This window comes from Euleptes europaea, chromosome 15 (assembly GCF_029931775.1).
Source record: "Euleptes europaea isolate rEulEur1 chromosome 15, rEulEur1.hap1, whole genome shotgun sequence".
NCBI lineage: Eukaryota > Metazoa > Chordata > Lepidosauria > Squamata > Sphaerodactylidae > Euleptes > Euleptes europaea.
In genome coordinates, this window is record NC_079326.1 from 49,029,848 (window position 1) to 49,051,280 (window position 21,433).

The 21,433-nt window shown below is 44.6% G+C and overlaps 1 protein-coding gene across 1 annotated transcript in view; it reads right to left on the bottom strand.

The window, feature by feature from the left end:
• The window catches only part of PARD3B (par-3 family cell polarity regulator beta), a 578,916-nt gene that overhangs the window by 129,768 nt on the left and 427,715 nt on the right, over window positions 1-21,433 (bottom strand). The window contains exon 20 of the mRNA XM_056861663.1: window positions 7,591-7,887. Coding sequence (XP_056717641.1) covers window positions 7,591-7,887 — 297 coding nt within the window. The remainder of the gene's footprint in view (window positions 1-7,590; window positions 7,888-21,433) is intronic.

Genomic DNA, 21,433 nt, shown 5'->3' on the forward strand with positions numbered 1-21,433 from the left:
TGGGCAGGTGGTGACAGTGGTACCGAAAGAGAGAGAAAATCCCTTTGAGGATCAGATGGGCTGGGAGTGCATTGTGGCCCCGGGTGAAGACTTGGGTGGCTGCCGGTGCGCCTATATACCTCAGAGGGCTGAACAGAGCAGTGCTTGTGGGTTTCCACCAGAAGTGACATGGTTCTCCAGAGTGGTATCAGTGCTCTTCTCCTCCCAGCAGGTTGCCAACCTATTACCAACTCAACTCAAGTCAGCCACTAGCATATGTTAAGCATGGGTTGGGGCATGGCATCATAATACAAACAATACAGGCAACATCACTGTGCAAAGAAGAAGGGGAAGATATGCTGTGGGAAGCACAAAGGGAAATTTGCCACAGGTATCAGTGATGGCAAACATTGGCCAGTGTTGACAGTGTTCCCTGTTTATATGTTCAAATGGAGTGCTAGTTGAAAAATGAATTAAAAGTTTTATTACTCATATTCCTGACATTTCATTAGGATTAACATCATTTTGCATTAAAGCTCCACTGACCTGCACATATTAATTAGGACACCTATCTATTACTGTGTATATCTGGTAAGGTACGCTTTAGTGTTCAAGGAAAAATGCTTTACGGAGCTCGCTTGCAAGATGGAAATATCACAAGCCTTTCCTGGTTGCACTTTCAGTATGCAAAGCAACTGGCCTATAAACAAGATTTTTTTAGCAGGTTTTCTTTTGAACAACTCTGACTATTTAATTAATCTTCAAGCCATTAACCATTCATTTAAAATGCCACTTACGAAATCTTCATTTTGCACATTATCAGCTGGTTCGCAAATAGCTATCCATGAGCAGAGGCGTAATGATCTCCCTCTCCCATTCTTACAGCTTACCAACCTCACAGACAATTTTGGCTTCTTAATTACCCACATACATATTAGCATTTAAAATTAAATGGCAGGTTTAAAAAAGAAGAAGAAGGTGCACACACACAAAAGTTAATGTTCTGATTACTATGCTGGCTGTTAAAGGAACCCGAGTCTTCTTCTGATCAAAGGATTCTGTCTTATAAAGGCAAGTTAAACAGAGAGAGAACACTGAGCCAGTGTTCAGCTGATTCAGCCAGCTGCAGCATTCAATGTCACTCAATTCCTTTTCCTGCTATAGGCCCTGTCTCAGATGGCTTTTGTCCATTAAGATCTCATGACCTCTAGCATGGTGGTCAAAGGGGACTGTCCCTTTTTCATCACTGGAAAAGCTGGCTGGATCCAACCCTTTTGGAGTAGGTATAATTGAAAGGAATCCATGTCTTTACTTTTGCACTTAGTGTGAACCTGTGGAGGTTAATGGATTGAGATCTGGGAATCCTAGGTTTAAATTCCTACATAGCCATGGAATTTGTGGGGTTTATGGAAGCTGAATTAACATTTGACTTGTTGCCTAGATTAAACACACACACACATACAGCTTTGCAATTAATAAGCAATCCTAAATGAGAAACCATAGTTTGAGCTGAGCTTGCAAACCATGGTTTGTACTAACTGTGGGTTAGCACACTATCGGAACTGACAAACTGTAATTATGGCTGCTGATCTCATAGAATCATAGAGTGGGAAGGGGCCATACAGGCCATCTAGTCCAACCCCCCGCTCAATGCAGGGTCTGCCTAAAGAATCCCTGACAAGTGTTCGGCCAACCGATACTTGAAGACAGCCAATGAGGGGGACCTCACCACTTCCCTAGGCAGCTGATTTCACTGCTGAACTACTCATCCTTAAAAAAAATCCTAATCTCCAGCCAGTACCTTTCCGCTCGTAATTTAAACCCATTATTGCAAGTCCTATCCTCTGCTGCCGGCAGGAACAGCACTCTGTCCTCCTATAACTAACAGCCTTTCAAATACTTAAAGAGAGCAATCATGTCCCCCCTAAACCTCCTCTTCTCCAGACTAAACATTTCCAAGTCCCTCAGCCTTTCCTCATAGGGCTTAGTTTCCAGGACCCCTGATCATCCTTAACACTCTCCTCTGCTCCCGCTCCGTTCTGTCCACATCCAGCTCAAGAACACCACAGAAATGGGAGGGGTGGTTTAGCATCTACAGCATGCTTAGTATAAACCAAGGTTTAGACCAGTGTTTCCAAAGTGCATGAATGGGGGGCGATGGGATTACCTAGGAGGGCACTAAAAGGCAAGAGGACAGCAGGGGGACGCTAGAGGTGGGCTCCTTCAACTGTGTTGTTCACTAATTTACAATAGATCAAGATATGGCACCATGCTGGCAAACTTGGTGGAAACTATCAGAATTTATTTCCAGACTTTGAAGAGCTGGTATCACTGGATCAAGTCCATCAGTTTTGTTGAATAAATTTCAACTAAAAAGTTTTAATTTGATTTGGAATAGATGTGCAATTAATTGTGTCTGTTTTGAAATTTTATTGTTATTAACTTATTTAGTGAGTCATGCAAACCCCTAATTTGAATAATGCTTTTTTATAGGATAGGGTAGGGGGCGCTGGGGTTGAGTTTGTGGAACCAAGGGGGCAGTGGCCCAAAAAGTTTGGGAGCAATTGGTTTAGACTGATGTCTGAACTGAGCCACTGTTCTAAGCAAGTGACAGTTATACTTCCCCGGAGCAACCAATGCACAGAGCTTATCAATGGGGCCTCATGCAGAATCATACTGATACATTTTCACACACTCCACCCACATCAGCATTCAAACAGACGCAGTCAAACAACAAATTAAACAGATGTCTATTTCTGATACTAAATTTATTACTGCATCATTCTTTTTTTTTCCTGCAGAGATAATGTTCCAGAAAACGGCGGGAGATGTAATGAGTCAACATGCATTTGTTCTAACCCACAGAAAAAGCACTTCTACAGACACTCATGCATTGCAGCTTACCTGCAAAATTACTAATTCAAGTTGACCACCATATGTTGGGAAGCAACACTGAGACCCAGATACAGTGAAACCCGACATACCGTTTATGAAGAAAAATGCTAAATATATCTGGGCTGACAAATGAGTAAACCTCGATCAGTAAAAATAACATCAAACATTCAGGGATGCCTTGTTTGTGGGCCCACCAGTGTAACTGTTGGGCCACTGTGTGAAACAGGATGCTGGAAGAAGAAGGAGAAGGAGAAGGAGGAGAAGAAGAAGAAGAGTCGGTTTTTATATGCCGACTTTCTCTGCCACTTAAGGCAGAATCAAAGCAGCTTACAATCACCTTCCCTTCCCCTCCCCACAACAGACACTCTGTGAGGTAGGTGGGGCTGAGAGAGCTCTAAGAGAACAGTGACTATTCCAAGGTCACTCAGCTGGCTTCATGTGGAGGAGTGGGGAAACCAACCCGGTTCACCAGATTAGCCTAAGCCGCTCATGTGGAGGAATGGGGAATCAAACCTGGTTTTCCAGATCAGAGTCCACCACTCCAAACCATCGCTCTTAACCACTACACCATGCTGGACTAGATGGACCCCTCGTCCAATCCAGCAGAGGACTTCTCACACTGTTCTAGAGAGGGATGACATTGCTGTAGCCGCAATAGGGCTGGGGTAGCTTGGGTTCAACTAGATTAAGCCTCTCTATACTTCAGCCGCTCAGGGATACTTGGGCTCAGTAGGTGCCCTCTTTTAAGGAATGTGTCTGGGAGGAGAAGGTAAGGGGCAAGCTCTATTCTCAGAATGGATCCAGTGGAGGGAAAGGGAAGTAGCACATGGCACCTTCCTCAACCAAGATAGTTTGATAGGATAACTCCCCCTCCTGTAGACGTTCAACAACTTTGTAGAGCGATTTAACAGCCCAGTCATCTCAGATTCTTTTAATAGGGATGATCTAGGATTGAACCTGGGACATACTGTGCATCTGCTCTCACCACTGAGTTCTGACACTTCTTGAACAGTCCAGAATGAGCGTGGTGTAGTGGTTAAGAGTGGTTTGGAGCAGTGGACTCTGATCTGGAGAACGGGGTTTGATTCCCCACTCCTCCACATGAGTGGCGGGCTCTAATCTGGTGAACCGGGTTGGTTTCCCCACTCCTCCACATGAAGCCAGCTGGGTGACCTTGTGCTAGTCACAGCTCTCTTAGAGCTCTCTCAGCCCCACCTATCTCACAGGGTGTCTGTTGTGGGAGGGGAAGGAAAGGTGATGGTAAACCGGTTTGATTCTGCCTTAAGTGGTAGAGAAAGTTGGCGTATAAAAACCAATTCTTCTTCTTCTTTAAAGGAAAAGTTAAGGTGGAAAAAAAGAATTTTAGCTAGATGAAAGAGGCCAGATCCCAAAAATATTTGGCCAAGAACCATATAAACAACAAGTCTGCCTCCAGTGACACTGGAGTTGTTGAAATAGAGAGGATGGAAGCTCAAACTGTAAGTTATGCATTGAGATTCCAAGAGAATCATGACAATAGGAGAGATTAACATTTCAGGGTTAATTTTTTCCTTTTGAAGTCTAGAAAGGCTGCTCATGATTGAGGTAGTTTGGGGACAAATAAGAACTAGGGCATTAAAATAGGGCATTTTTGCAAGAGGACTCGGGGCTAATTGTGAATCAGTTACGAGGTACGCTGATCAAGCGGCAGAGATCCTTTCATTATAAGCAGCCTCATAATTTCATAAAATCATTAAAAGGACGATAATACATTCTTCATAGGGAAAAAAAGACCCATGATTGCTTGGTTCACTGCATGTGTTTTAATTCAATTCTCTATGGTAATGGCCCATGACTGGAATTCCTAGACTGAGATGAGATCATCTAAATTCTGTTTGTTGAAACTTAAAAAAAAAGGGGGGGAATAACTCATTTAAGTCATTTCTCAGGTCCTCACATCCTGTGTCACAGATTATGAGTCAGTGGTGGGAGAGGGGAAAATCACTAATGTGAAATAACATTAACTGTGAAAAATCATGCAAGGAGGAAGTAAGAATAGGAGTAAAAAAGGTGAAGAAACTGGTGCATGATGTACCAAGCGCTAAACACAGCCTGAATATATGTGAAATTGTGACTAATAAAAGCACTGCTATAATCTTTCTGATTCTTGGTCCACTGGACAAAGCTCTATGTGGAGAAAGCTACAATAGGAACAATTTAAGATGGAGCGTGCAACTCTGGGAAGGGCTGTGGCTCAGTGGGAGAGCATCTGCTTGGTATGTGGAAGGTCCCAGGTTCAATCCCCAGCATCTCCAGCAAAAAAGACCAGGCAGTGGGTGATGCAAAAGGCCTCTACCTGAGACCTAGGAGAGCTACTGCCAGTCTGACAGTACTGACCTGGACGGACCAATGGTCGGGTTCACTATAAGGCAGCTTAATTTTTTCGACATGCATAAGGTGGAGCTGCCTTACATTAGGTCCAACCATTGATCCATCTCATAAGAACATAAGAAAAGCCATGCTGGATCAGACCAAGGCCCATCAAATCCAGCAGACCATGTAGTGGCCAGTCAGGTGCCTGCAGGAAGCCCACAAGCAAGACAACTGCAGAACCATTATCCTGCCTGTGTTCCACAGCACTTAATATATTAAGCATGCTCCTCTGGTCCTGGAGAGAATAGGTATACATTATGACTAGTATTCATTTCGACTAGTAGCCATGGATAGCCCTCTCCTCCATGAACACGTCCACTTCCCTCTTAAAGCCTTCCAAGTTGGCAGCCATAAGAAAAGCCATGCTGGATCAGACCAAGGCCCATCAAGTCCAGCAGTCTGTTCACACAGTGACCAACCAGGTGCCTCTAGGAAGCCCACAAACAAGACGACTGCAGCAGCACCATCCTGCCTGTGTTCCACAGCACCTAATATAATAGGCATGCTCCTCTGATCCTGGAGAGAATAGGTATGCATCATGACTAGTATCCATTTTTAATAGTAGCCATGAATAGCCCTCTCCTCCATTAATATGTCCACTCCCCTCTTAAAGCCTTCCAAGTTGGCAGCCATCACCACATCCTGGGGCAGGGAGTTCCACAGTTTAATTATGCGTACTGCTGGGGGGGAAAGCACAAACCAACCTGGACTGCATTTTTAAAAAACACAGTAAGCCTTGTCATGCACTGTATTTCTTGCACTCCCCAATGCCAGGAGGAGCCTGTTTTCAGAATCTCCTGGTGACGGCTGCGTGACTGTGCCGTGGAAATGCGAGTTTTCCTCTTTAACTCATACAGAGAAGGGAAAAATTACTATATTTCTTAATGCTCTCTACCTGGAAGCTTGACAGTAAGGATTAAAAACGGCTCCTTCCTCCCCACTTGGTTATTGGAAAGGCCCTGAAAGGTAATCCATCTTGTGAAGCCAAGCTTTACGGTCTGCGTAAAAGTGCCAGGATTCTCAGTCCTCCCTCCAACCTAATTGAAAGCACATAATATCACACAACAGGGGAAATGTAAACTGTAAGCATACATAGTAAATCACCGCATATCTTCCAAACACTGGTCGCTAATGGGCACCAAGTGGCTGTGTGGGCCAAAAAGCAATCTGAACGCTCGAGTCTTAAGGGGCACAGAACAACAACTTCTTCCGAGCAGGAGAAGAAAAAAAGCTCCTTCAGTCGCACAACAGCCGGATTGGAGGCGGGTCGATTTGGTCAATTTGCGAAACGGGAGCCCTTCTGAGAACGATTGCGAAACGGGAGCCCTTCTGAGAACGATTACAATTTTATCGTAACCTTGTGAGAATGGCAATGTTGCAAACGCAGAGGAAATCTATGGTTTTCTTTTAAGCAAATACAAGACCCTGGACATTTGCGATGTAGTCAACGGGAGTAAGGAAACTTAACTTCGTAATCAGAACGGCTCTTCTTCAGGTGACTGACAGTGCAATCCTAAGCAGCGTTCCACCATTCAAAGTCCACTGAAACTAGTGGGCTTAGTAGGGAGCAGCTCTGCTTAGTACTGCAGTGTTAGGAATGAAGAAATGTAAAGATAGCTTAAGATCTGTTAGTTCATTTGCCTACACCAAAGCTAAGTCTCCATCTTGCCAGCCTATGACTGTAACTGGTAATGACACTAAGGTATGGTTGCCAACCTCCTGGTGGAGCCTGGAGTTCTCCTAGAATTACAACTGATCTCCAGACTTTTTCCACTCACGACCCTTTTTCGCCCGAGAAATTTGTATGCAACCTCGGGTATATAGGTATATAAAACAGGTATACAAACATTTACTGATAAAAAATCACACAGAAATTTATTTTAAAACAATTCTTTGGTATACACATAATTTTACCATTTATTAAAGACAAAAGCAAATTTGCATACTGTTGCCAAATTTTTCGCGACCCCCATATTCACTTATACGACCCCATATGCGGTCGCGACCCACTGTTTAAGAAGCTTTGTTCTAGGTGATATCCGTCCCAACATTTCCCCTCCACAGGACCTGGCCCCAAATTTCCAGGAATTTCCCAGCCTGGCGTTGGCAACCTTAAGCTGAGGTGGTTCAGCTCTCTGGAGTGCAGCAGCCAAAACATTTATATGCTGGTGTACCAGGTCATAATAGCAGGTCATTTATTCTCAAAATCACTCTTCGAAATGGAATATGGGCTCTGTGCCATTTTGTTACGTTTGAAAAACACCCACACGCTTGCATAAGTAGATTCCGGGATATGAGCATTACCTCTCAATGGGAGCATGCTGAGGAGGTGGCTTGTTTATCCTTGCATAGAGCCCTTCCAAGTGGTCCCTCTCCCCTGGCGCTGGAGGGTTATCGCACCCAAAGTTCTCTGGAAGAGGAGGCGAAGATGGTCTGTAGGCACTGACAGCTGGGTGCCGTTCACGGAAGTGATTCACCCGTGCATAGTTTGGGTCTGTCTCATCGTCATCGATATCAGGAGGCAGTCCTGCAGGGCCAGCGGAATACTCAGTCAGGCCTCTAACCTGCTTTTGCCATAGCTCCTGATGCTTTGCGCCAATCCTGGGGGGACCAAACAAGCCAAGGTTAGCGCTTAGTTCGACATGTGCTAGGCCGTCTCACAAAACGGATCTCCAACAAGAGTCTAGAAAATACAAGCTGCCGTATTCGAAACAAACACCAGCTAATGTCTTAGGGAACATTTGATGCCTTATAATCATGCTTTGGGGTTTAGATGAAGCAAGCAAGCAAGCACGCCACCACAAAACCACCACGGTTGCTACAGATAAGCACCGCCCTCTGCCCAGATATTTGCAAACTGATGACACTTGCGTGCCTGAACTCAGACATAATCCCAACAGCTTCAAAATCCACTACTGTAAGAATTCACAAAAAAGATGTCTCTTCGACAGGTCCGTACTAAATCACAGCTATTGATTTGGAGCCCTAATTTTGATAGATGCCTGCCAGAAGTCCTGCCTCCCCCCACATCTGAATTAATTGATCAGTGCACTTTCCCCATATCCCCTCTCAACTCCAAGATTCTCCTAAATAAATTAATTTATAAAAAGTGCATTAATGTGGGAACCGCGGGCTCGGCTGTCTGAAAAAGTCAAGAGGAGAGGCAATTTGCTTGAGTTTTCTGAAGCCCCCCCCTTCTTTAAGTGGGGGGACATCATTCCTCATTATACAGAAGCTAGGGGCAGAGTGAAACACGGAAGAAATGAATAGAAACCTGACAGAGATGAATTGGTACATATAAGTGAATTAAAGACTATTACTGGCAGTACTCCACTGTGATAAAGCCTTAAGTGGTATTACAAAATGGTGCTGCTAATCAGCGCCATTGTGTAATCTGTTGGGAATAAGAACGGTTTAAAAAAAAGAAAGAAGAAGAAGCATGCCCAGGTATAATTTCGAAACCCAGCCAAATCCAGACGATTCAACATTTGCTTTGCAACTGAAAACTTTAAACCAGGCGCTATTAATAATACACAATGTAAAAAAAAAAAGTTCGGCTGCCTCGTTCTGTAATTAAAGTGACGGCAAAGATCACAGCGGCAAGATGAGCTGGCGATGAGAGCGCAGAGAATGAAAAGCAGGAGACGGATTAGAGCACAGGAGCTGCCAATTAAAAAGTCACAATTTACCCACCATTATTAAATTATGCGGCCCAGAAGCTTTTTCCTGGAAGCAGACAGGTAGAGAAGATATGTATGTATGTATGTATGTATGTATGTATGTATGTATGTATGTATGTATTAAAAAAAGAATGACAAGAGAATAATAAATGTTGTTAACCTGTTACCTTTTGTAGCTAGAATATATTCAGAATAGTAAGGCAGTAGGTGAATAAGGGATTAGGGAAAAATAGGCTTAAGGTAGAGGAGACAAAAAATAACTATAGTAGAAAGCAAGGAGGAGAGAAAAAAAAAACAAGGATAAGTGGAGATGTCAGGATTTCAGTAAAACTTGCAGCCAGTACAAACACTGCACAAAGAATAAATGCAAAATCAGAAGAACTCTCCATTCATTGTTTTTAGGCCTGTTTTTTTTTTTAAGCATGCACCTAAAAAGGTATGGTCACGTGAACTGGACAAACTAAGAGAAGTTTGTAACCCATGAATCCCACAGACGTATTTGGCTACAAGTTGGTCACAAGTTGACTGACTACAGTTCTATGCTGAAGGTACATTCAGGACCAACCTAGATGTTATGGGTGTCCCTGGGTTCGCCCGGGGACATGCCTCCATTCAGAACAGTGAGTTCCCATCTGGGAACTGCTTTAAATTGTGCTCTAGGGGTCCAACTCTGGTTGAGACTATCACAACACAGGGGGAGGAGGGGATCCTTCCTCCCCCACACTATTTTTTGTCCCTGAAATGGTGCTGGGGGCAATATTTACTTGCATGTTCCCAAGTGCAATTCTGGGGTCAAACCAGTGGTGGGGAGTAGGATCTTCTCTTCCCCCTAAACTGGGGTGGTCCTGACATGAACTGGCACCCCGCGACAAAGTTGGAAGGAGTTCCTAGCTGGGGACTCACTTTTTAAAATGGCAGTGCCTCTCGGGTGAATGTCGGGATGCCTGTCACATCTAGATGGCCATACACCTAAAAAGGTAATGTGTGAACGGGACAAAGTAACAGGTCTGTAACCCATGAATCCTACTGTCAGTTTGGTTACAAGGGAGTGATTGGCTGAAAATCTCCATTGAGTGTGCACTCAATGGCAAACTTGGGTTTGTTGTGACGTGAAATGTCATAATATGATATTAGATATGGATTTTTTATTAAACGCTGCGGGGGGGAGACTGAACAGAATGCAGCTTCCCAGCTCAAGCATAGGCGACAGAAAAACTTATGCATGAGACTATCACCTGCACAAATTTTGGCTTGGCTCGGCTGCCAGCCATTGCTTGTGGTTGCCTTCTTGCATGCCCAGTGGACTTGGGGAAGGATATGAGTGCTGTCTTCATCTCATGCTCAGCTTTCCAGCGTGCAAAAGCGGTGCTAGAGATTCCCACTGCTTCCACCTGTGCCAGAGCTGTGAACAGCAGGAGACAGTGTGCCATCAGTCAACCAAATTCAATGTATCTGCTAGAGGGCCTCAGAAGAAATGAGCTGCATGGCTCCTCCTATTGTGCTGGGCACATGAACACATGAAGTTGCCTTACACTGAATCAGACCTTTGGTCCATCAAAGTCAGTACTGTCTACTCAGACCGGCAGTGGCTCTCCAGGATCTCAGGTACAGGCAACACCTACTTGCCTAGTCCCTTTAAGTGGAGATGCCGGGGACTGAACCTGGGACCTTCTGCATGCCAAGCAGATGCTCTACCACTGATCCACAGTAAAAACGTCTGCTTGCTCTAAGCTCAGGGCAACATGAGGCTCTCGCTAAACTTCTTCGTAATTGTCAAAGTCTCTGGGAAAGGGATGCTGCTGAGCAACCCTGCTAAGCTACAAGCTACCACTGGATGTATTTCACCATCACTAGAAGTATTCCTATGCCATACATTTGATTATCAAGGTACTTCTGATGTGTGACGTGGCCTTTGATTTTCTATAGGACAGCTGACCTTCAACTTCCTCTGCACTGTATCCTACAACAGTGCAGAAAAAGGCGAATGATTTATATGATCTGAAGAGAAACCAGAGTATGATGTTTTGTAAGTACAAGACAGAAAACTTTTGATTTATTATAAGATGGATATTAGGACTATTGAGAACTATTGTGATTTCACTGATACATAATGCTCTGTTACTATGTATTGCAAAGAAGATAATTGTTTGTTAGCTCTTGTTTATTATTTGTTAAACTATTAGATGATTCAATGAATGTTATGACTTCAAGAGTTTAAGATTGGACTTTATCAATCTGTTCTTCTTTTCTGTATTCTTATTTCTTTACTTTTTGTGTAGTGGTGTAGTGGATAAGAGCTGTGGTTTAGAGCGGTGGATTCTGATCTGGAGAACCAGGCTTCATTCCCCACTCCTCCACATGAGTGGTGGAGGCTAATCTGGAGAACTGGATTTGTTTCCCCACTCCTACACACGAAGCCAGCTGGGTGACCTTGGCCTAGTCACACTCTCTCAGCCCTACCTACCTCACAGGGTGTCTGCTGTGGGGAGGGGAAGGGGATTGTAAGCTGGTTTGATTCTTCCTTAAGTGGTAGGGAAAGTCGGCATGTAAAAAACAACTCTTCTTCTTCTTCTTCTTCTTCTTCTTCTTCTTCTTCTTCTTCTTCTTCTTCTTCTTCTTCTTCTTCTTCTTCTTCTTCTTCTTCTTCTTCTTCTTCTTCCAATGAAGGTACCGGTAGCCTACATTGTAGGCCCAGTGTTTTTAACACATATTTGTGCACAATATAATAAAAATAGATTTATTGGTTTATATTTTTGTAGCATCCAGCTCAACCTGTTCGCCTCTCACGAAACCACATATCAAGCTGTTGGACAGGGGGAGGAAGCAACACACTGAGATGAACATAGCTATTTCCAACGCAAAAAATATTGCTCTTGAACATGCATCTGCTACTGGCCACTGCTAGGTCAAGGGTCCTTTTCAGGGTCTGCTCCTGTTTATGAAATATTAATTACACATGTTCGTTACATTTTAATGGATTTTTAAAAACTGTACTTTTTATCATCGACCTGAGTCTGGTTTTGGAGAAAGGCAGCTAATAACACTCTCAATTAACTAATCAATTTCCAAAGAAAGACAGTTTGCTTGTAAGTGTGCATTTCTATACACTGATAGCTGTCTGGAAAATCCTTATATTTGAAGCTTATTTACCTTATTCTCTATTGTTTCGTTTTAAACATGTAGGTAAACAATGGATCTTATCCACACGTTTTCTTCACTGTGATTCCCTTTCCTTTCTACAGTGTTCACAGCAGTTGGACATCAGAATGGTATTAAGATCCGGCAGCTTGGTCCAGCTCTTAACCTTCCCCTCCCTGGCATAAACTCATCCACCAGTAATGCTGGAAGCTAGTTCTCAAACCATGTTGAACAGCAAACCCTGGTTAGTGATGTTTGTATGTGTGTTAAGAGCCGTCAAGTTGCTTCTGACTCATGACGACCCTGTAAATCAATCTCCTCCAACACGTCCTATCTTTAACAGCCTTGCTCAGGTCTTGCAAATTTTATAGAGTCATAGAATCATAGAGTTGGAAGGGACCACCAGGGTCATCTAGTCCAACCACCTGCAAAATGCAGGAAACTCACAACAACCTCCCCCGCACACACCCAGTGCCCAGAAGATGGCCAAGATGCCCCCCTCCCACGAACTTCCCAAGTTCATAGAATCAGCATTGCTTTTTTGGAGTCAATCCATCTCTTGTTGGGTCGTCCTCTTTTCCTGCTGCCTTCCACTTTTCCTAGCATGATTGCCTTTTCCAGTAACAGTGGTTAGTGATACGCATGTTTAAAGCCAGTGCTGGAAATCTGCTGTTGTTGGGAGTGGCTGAGGAAGGACGCTCATGGCCCCTCCCTCAAGCCTTTAATCGGCTTTCTTAAATTATTGATCTCTCTCTCTCTCTCTCTCTCTCTCAAATTCTTATTAATGAAAATTAGAGGCAGGAGCACTGTGGAATTGGTCTCTAGGAGAGGGAAAGTCTCTTCAGAGACACATAAGTCCTGTGAAGCTGGAAGAGCAGTAAACAAACAACAACCAAAAAACAGAGAGAGACTTAATAGAGACTTTGAGGTTACCACCGATAAAAATAAATAAGAGGGCATTGCATGTCTATAATGGAACAATTCCTAGCACACAAGTAATTAGTGAGCAGATTAAAAAAAAATGCAAGAGGATGAATTCTCTGAGGGTTCCTGAAAGGAAGATGAAAGCGAGATCACACAGCAGGGGGAGCGAGGGGGGGCAGCCTGCCCATTCTGTGCCCCCCCCCACGGAACAGATTCATGGATATTTATGTGAAAAGTTAAACCCTGATCAGTTTTGGTAAACTGCAACGATCCTTCTCGAGAAACTGCACTGATGGGATCCCAGTGTCAGGGAGTGCCAGCCGCATGACAACCGCCAAGACGGGCTTCCATTGCAAAGGAAGCAAAAAGCATTGATATAGAACAAGGAGTATGTGTGTGTATGAGGGGGGAGGTTTGAATAGCTGCTCTCTCCCTCCTCTCTCTGTCTTCCATGGAGTACTTTCAAGAGAAATGATTGTTTAGAAAGATTAATGTTTTACAATCCACCCCACCCCGAACTGTGGAGCTGTGTTTAGAAATAAGAGAGACGAAGGCAATCAATTTGGCTTTGTTAAGACTGACATTTTGCACATTTGTTCGGGCTTCTCGCTGAACATTTTTGTTCTCTGCCACCAGAGTGTTGCAACACAACTGAACAGGGGAGCGGAGGTCTTCAGTTGCTTCACATCCGTACAACCCCACTGGTCTGAGCAGTGCTTTTATGGTTTGCTGTGGATGAGAATCTGGCCCATTAATGCTGCGTAAGACCTCCAGGGCAGACATTACATGAAACCATGGCTTAATTGAACTAAGTAGGGCCAGTGCGATTCTCCATGATCTTCCATGATGTGGGGGGGAGGGGGAGGAGGAGGAAGAAGAAGAAGAAGAAGAGGAGGAGTAGGAGTAGGAGTTGGTTTTTATATGCCAACTTTCTCTACCACTTAAGCAAGACTCAAACTGGCTTACAATCACCTTCTCTTCCCCTCCCCACAACAGACACCCTGTGAGGTAGGTGGGGCTGAGAGATCTCTTAATAGGGCTGTAACTTGCCCAAGGTCACCCAGCTGGCTTCGTGTGTAGGAGTGGGGAAACAAATTCAGTTCACCAGATTAACCTCTGCCACTCATGTGGAGGAGTGGGGAATCAAACCTGGTTCTCCAGATCAGAGTTTACTGCTCCAAACCACTGCTCTTAACTACTACACCACGCTGAAGCAGGATTTGAATTGTGTGTGAGCTGCACAGGGTTTGCAAGCTAAACACAGGCAAAATAAACAATGTTTTTTTAAAAAAATATGTCTGAACTGAGCCTTGGAGTTTTGTGCTACTCACATCAGCCGTGCTACTAGTATAATTTAAAAGCATATTGGCTGCAAACATAATGTGGGAACTATATACCACAGTAATTTCCCAAAAGGGAGGGAAGGCAGCACGGTATAGTCTGATCTTGTCAGATCTTGGAAGTTAAGCAGGGTTGGTACTTGGAAGGGAGACCTCCAAGGAAGACTCTGCAGAGGAAGGCAACGGCAAACCACCTCTGCTTAATCACATGCCTTGAAAGCCCCTTGCTGGGGTTGCCATAAGTCAGCTGCGACTTGACAGCACTTTAAACACACATAATCTCCCCAAACAGAACTCTGGAATTTTTTTGTTTGTGTTCAAGGTTATTTCACTGGAGTGCCTAAACCTGGCTATTTTTTACTGTAACAGCTGCTGAAATGGAGTCTGCTTTAAAGTTAAAACTGCTATGTGGGAATGCGTTAATGGCCAAACTGATAAACCTTGAATCCACCTAGGTAGATATGTTTGTAACAGTTATCAGAAACATCTGGCTTTAAAAACATAACTATGCAGGCCATTTTGGGAAACTTCATGCCTTAATGACATCATGATTTTACCATTTGAATAATTATCTTCCCAAAAGATTTGGAATATAACCTTAATCATTACATGAAGTAGTACTGCTTGATCGTGTTAGCCACTGATTAGATCTGTACAACCAGGGCCCATATTTTAAAAATCACTGCAGTTTTAGACCAGCTATGTATACCGGCTTATGATCTTGCCGTTTTAAGGTGCCAATCTCATGCTGCCAAGGTAGGTTTTGGAGCTTCACCACAGGGCTCTGACTGAATGAGGCAGAAGAGAGTTGAATCTACCCAAGGTGCTTATGGACGTTCACATGTGCATTGAAAAGAGTGGAAATTCCCGTTTTGACACAAACATCCAGCAATCCTTGGTCAACCATGAAGCCGGTCTGTAGGGTGTCTGCTTTGTACCCCAAATTGCAACGCTTGGGGCCTGCGGTCTCTGAGTGCTCTCAACCTCATTGACAGTTGCAGCTTAAATGTGGCATGCCCCCATTGTCCACCCGCAATTAAAATACTGTGATGCTTTGAACTGTAAGCCGAGCCACACCAAGCAGCACCATGCCAGTGTCCTTGAAGGATACAACCAGTTAGCTCACTGAGTGAAATAATGCACAGTGATGTCACAGAATGGAGTGTGCAACCAGAATCAGTCTGAACCAATCACTATAAGGTCCCAACCCAATATCAAATAGTCAAGTGCCCTAGTAGGAAAAAAGTGAGAGCAGCTTACCTACATAAGAACATAAGAAAGGCCACGCTGGATCAGGGCAAGACCTATCAAGTCGAGCGGTCTGTTCACACAGTGGTCAACCAGGTGCATCTAGGAAGCCCACAAACAAGACAACTGCAGCAGCATTATCCTGCCTGGTGCCACAGCACCGCATATAATAGGCATGCTCCTCTGATCATGGAGAGAATAGGTATGTACCATGACTAGTAGCCATTTTGACTAGTAGCCATGAATACCCCTCACTTCCATGAACATGTCCACTCCCCTCTTAAAGCCCAGGCTAGCTCGATCTTGTCAAAACTTGGAAGCTAAGCAGGATTAGCCCTGATTAATTCTTGGACGGGAGACCACCAAGGAAGTCTAGGGTTGCTACGCAGAGGCAGGCTATTGGCCAACCGCTTCTGAATGTTTCTTGCCTGAAAACCCTACAGGGTAGCCACAAGTCGACTGCAACTTGACGGCAAAAAAGAACGCAGAATGCTCGAAAGGAAATCAAAGGTTCTAGGCCTTTTACCTCTCTCAAACTTAGAAATTTATAGAATTGCACTCAAGGAAGAGACTGCCACCATCTCACATGTAACGATTTATCAGGTTTGGTAGTGACAATAACATGTACTGCTGTCAATACAAGCACTTTGTATACAACAAAAAAGGAGAAATGGGTCACAGCAATTTGCTTTTGTAACTACAGAAAAAAACCCACAGCTTCTCCAATTCCCCCCCCCCAAATAAATGCAGCCCCCCAATTGTTCCTGCAGCTGCAGGGTGTACCTGCTCAAAAACAATGACTTCTTTTGATGTTTTACTTGCCTAGCCAATACCAGGCTACGTGAATTTCTCCATGATCAATGCTTCGTCTCTTTGGCAGGGCTATTATAATTGCATTAATATTTCTTGTTTATTTCTCACTCCTCTGTGGAAAATCTATAGAGAGTTGTCAATGATCTCCCTTTTATCCAGTTTATTTTTCATTTCAGATAAAGCTCAGCTGTTCTGATACAAGGCCTGAACCATCTAGTGCGAGTTTCTTGTGCATTTTACCGTATTGCTGCTACCTAATGTCTCTTGACTTTTAAAATAAACCATTCTGCAGTTTTCCAAACTTAAAATTTAGATTCAATTAAATGCTCTCATCACATTCCTAGGAAAGGGACACTGATATATAATGGATCCAGAACGTTTTCTGCCTTTGTTAAAACAGGGATAGATGTTGCCTTCTTTCCTACCTGCTTTCGGAAGCTGGCCAGCATTAAACAATCGTTCTATAACATTTCATTTGATTTCAGTATTTTTTGTTGTTGTGTTCATTGTGTGTGTGTGTGTGTGTGTGTGTGTGCCTTCAAGGCAAGAGATGTTCAGAGGTAGTTTGCCCATTGCCTACCTCAGTGTGGGCTGAGAGAGTTCTGAGAGCATTGTGACTGGCCCACGGCCACCCAGCAGGCTTCATGTGGAGGAGTTAGGATTGTCAGGTCCCTCTTCACAACTGGCGGTAGGTTTTTGGGGCAGAGCCTGAGGAGGGCAGGATTTGGGGAGGGGAGGGACTTCAATGCCATAGAGTCCAATTGCCAAGGCAGTCATTTTCTCCAGGTGAACTGAGCTCTGTTGGCTGGAGATTAGTAGTAATAGCAGGAGATCCCCAGCTAGTACCTGGAGGATGGAAACCCTAGGAGGAGTGGGGAATTGAACCTGGTACTCCAGATTAGACTCTACCGCTCTTAACCACTCTGGCTCTGTAAAAGTAACTTTTTCTGACCAGGAAATGAACCTGAGCCATGACGGTAAGAGTGCCGAATCCTAACCACTAGACCACCATTACTTAATAGTATATCGCCTATAGAGTTTCATGGGCAGAAGCTTTTTTAATGTATTATTTTGTATTGTTTTATATTTTTCTGAATTTTTCTATTTTCTGTTTCTGTTTTTAATGAAAGGAAATAAAAATATATTTTTTAAAAGCTATCTAAGTTAGCGGCTTTTGACTTGCGTTTGGAGACTTCTATATACTACATACTACTTCATAGAACATGAGTATTCACTTATAAAAAGAACAGACTCCATTAATGTCAATGGTGTAGTTGACATCATCAAGTGTTATCATAAAGTAATGGGAAGGAGATCGAGCGTTCCAAATTTCTACAATTCTGCAAACTAACAGTACTTGCCAATTAACCAGCCTAGTTGCATTCCTGTTTTGATTACAAAAGCAAAAAGATTACGTCAGCCAATGTGTGGACTTAGCAACACCAAAAAAATATGTGAGAGCGGACCTAAAAATATGTCCAGTTATAAAAATATTGTCGAAGGCTTTCACAGTCAGAGTTCATTGGTTCTTGTGGGTTATCCGGGCTGTGTAACCGTTGTCTTGGTATTTTCTTTCCTGACGTTTCGCCAGCAGCTGTGGCAGGCATCTTCAGAGGAGTAACACTGAAGGACTCTGTCTCTCAGTGTCAAGTGTGTAGGAAGAGTAATATATTTGCTTTTCCTACAAACAGTGTTTAAACCCACCAAGAAAATACAACAGATGCTACGATCAGCAAAAGACAAAAGAGACCCCCTCACCTCTTCAGGAGTATATCGTATACCTTGCAGCTGTGGACAAGTTTACATCGGGACCACAAAATGCAGCATACAAACAAGGATAAAAGAACATGAAAGATACTGCAGACTTGGCCAACCTGAGAAATCAGCAGTGGCTGAACATGGACTGACACAAACAGGACACAGGGTCTTATTCCAAGACACTGAACGACTGGACAATTCTACCAACTATTTTGTCAGATTGCACAGAGAAGCCATTGAAATTCATAAACATCAGCACAACTTTAACAGAAAAGAAGAGAGTTTAAGAATGAATAAGGCTTGGCTTCCTGTCCTGAAAACCTCCAGACTAACAAAGACTGCAGTCAACAATAGCCATGCAGATTAGCTTTGGATTTCACACATTATCAGATCACTTCAGGATACAATGGTTCCATATTAACATACCACACCCTCATTAGCACATTATCTTGATACTTACAGGACAATGATTAGCACATCACCTTTGATACTTTTTGCAGGACAATGATTCAGCTCAACCCAACCCCTTTCTGACTATATATTACTCTTCCTACACACTTGACACTGAGAGACAGAGTCCTTCAGTGTTACTCCTCTGAAGATGCCTGCCACAGCTGCTGGCGAAACGTCAGAAAAGAAAATACCAAGACCACGGTTACACAGCCCGGATAAACCACAAGAACCATGTCCAGTTATGCCTGTATCTTGACAGGTAAAGGTAATTTATCATTAAAAATATTTTAAAGAACCCTAAAAGAACCGGAGAGAAATCCCCATTCACTTCACCTTCTGTCCCAAGAGTTATGAGAAACTGGTGACCTCAACCGATAGGCATAGACTGTGAGGGCAGGGGAAAGATTAGCATGGAGAGTGGAAAATCAGGAGGCTGAAAGTACAGTAGGTCTGCAGTGCAATGGTATAAAAGATTTATGATCAACTGCAAACACAGCATGTCCTCCCCACCACTTAAAAAAAAACTTTTGGCTGGGAAAAGAATGCCAACAGAGCTTGTGACTCAGAGCTGCCCCTTGAAAAGCCAGGAATGCCATAATCTCTTCTGATCCATAATTATTACAAGTCACCGTTATTTACCTTCAAAAGATGTCCAATACAAATACTACGAAGGAAGACATTTGACAAGCAAAGGATCAATAGGAAATGATCTATGATACCCGTCAGCTCAAATTCAATTCAAATGCGGGCACAATTACGTTAAATTCTCACAAGCGCTTTGGTCTGTGATTAAAGCGCTAACAAAAGCATGGTGCGGTCCATGGGGGGTTCGCAAACGATGCCGGGTAAGTACTACAATAAGAGCACGTAGGGTGTGCTCACCTCTATACCTAGGTCTAAACTTGCCACAATCCCTCCCAATGTACTTTGATTTTCTGATAATTCCGCGATACAGACGATTATTTATGTTGGCTAGACTGAATGCCATCCCATCAGGGGAGTTAATAAGTCATTTAAATAGGGTACCATACTGTGAGAGAGTATGTCAGTGAGGTTCTGGCCAAATATACACTCTTCAGCATTCCTTGTTTAGCTGTGACTTGCTCAACGAGGCTAGAGACAGATGGATAAAGCCTTTTATTCAGGAATCTGTCTCTGAACTGGATAATCTGAGGGTTCGTTTAACGGGTGGATTTCAATACTATGTTGGTAGTCGCCAAATTTCTTTCCCAGTCAGTTAAGATTAAATAATACTAATTTCCTTATGGGTTATGTCGCGTCCCGGCCGGGGCAGCGGCACCGTCAGGCGGGACTGTCCCTGCTGCTGCTCCACCTGAAGGAACCCAACTCTTTCCAGCTAGGGTTTCTTCGGCCACTCAGACCACTCAGCGGAGGACGACGAGCCTTCCTCCCCTGAGCTGGCCAGCTTATTCGCTCTCTGGTATCCGAGGGTGTCCTTTGCCAGCCATCCTCATTGGCCTCCACCCATGCCGTTCTTATACCCCACCACAACCTGTGCTTTCCTCTTCGCCTCCAGCCGAGGCTATAACTAACCCCTCCCTCTTCTCTGTGTTCCCCTGCCCTGGGAATCCCGCCTGCGGGCGTGGGCTCCGCCTCTGCTCGGCCGGGCTCTTCCGCCCGTCCTGAGCTGGTCAAGCTCTGGGCGGGTCTTTACGTCAGGCTCCCGGCCTCCGCGCCTGCTCCCTCCCCCATCCCCTCCGCGACCTTCCCACGGTCGTCGGGGCGGGAGCCATGTCGGCTCGTCTGAGGGCCGGGTGTCCCTGGCCTCTGTGGTCTCCCTCCCTCCTGCCAGCTGTGGGGCTGGACCTCCGGCATCCTCCCGGGGCCCCGGCACGCCTCCGCGGATGCTGGGCCCCGTTTGCCGGGCTTGATATGGCCCTGCCCCTCTCCCCGCTCGCCAGCTGATGAGCGGGGCCGTTGGCGGCCGCGGGGGCCTCCGCCCCGTTTGCCGGGGTGCGTCTGAGAGGCTCGGGCTTGACTCTGCTGGTCGCCCCACCTGGCTCCTTCCCAAGTGAGTGGGGGTTCCATGGGGTTTTCTCCCCCCCTCGCAGGTTGTGGCTGGGGCCGGGGTTCTTGGGCCGTCCCGGGCGCCCGGGTGGGAGGGCGACCCGGGACAGGTTATTTAGATAGTTCCTTTTAAAAATTATTTTGGTCTCAGTGTGACATTGTTCAGGGCCAAATTGGCCACATGAACAGTACCATTAAAGTAAAGTAAACGAAGCCGGGCACCTGCCCTTTCAGCCTGGAAGGCAACACTTGCAAGTGTTGTCAACAAGGGACAGAAAATAGAGGGGCGGAAAGTAGAAGAGACCGATCTATAAACCATAATAATAATTGTGTACATTCTGTTTCTTGTAAGTAAAGTAAGCTCTGGTCTGTTATGACAGTGCTGCTCCGAAGACCTATCAGGGCCCAGCTCTGCTTCAGTCAGCCCAGCGGCTGCTGCTTTATTCTATGTGCCGTGTCATGATTCTGGGGAAGGAAATATAGAACTGTTTAAATCAGTCTGGGGGTTCCCTAAGTGGCCAACGGGGAAGCGGCTGCTACATGCTCTGGTGCGTAAAGCAGAAGCGGCTACGTCTTCAAGTCGGTGGGATGGGGCCTGCCTCTCCTTTTTTGGAGCACTGGGGCTGCTGCTACGGAAGCCAGTAATCAGAGAACATCACGGCAATCAGCATGAAAAAACAACGATGACCTTGACTTGGGCAATATCATCCAGCATTCCTCTCCCCATATATTCCATATACCATAACTTTGCTACTATGATCTAAT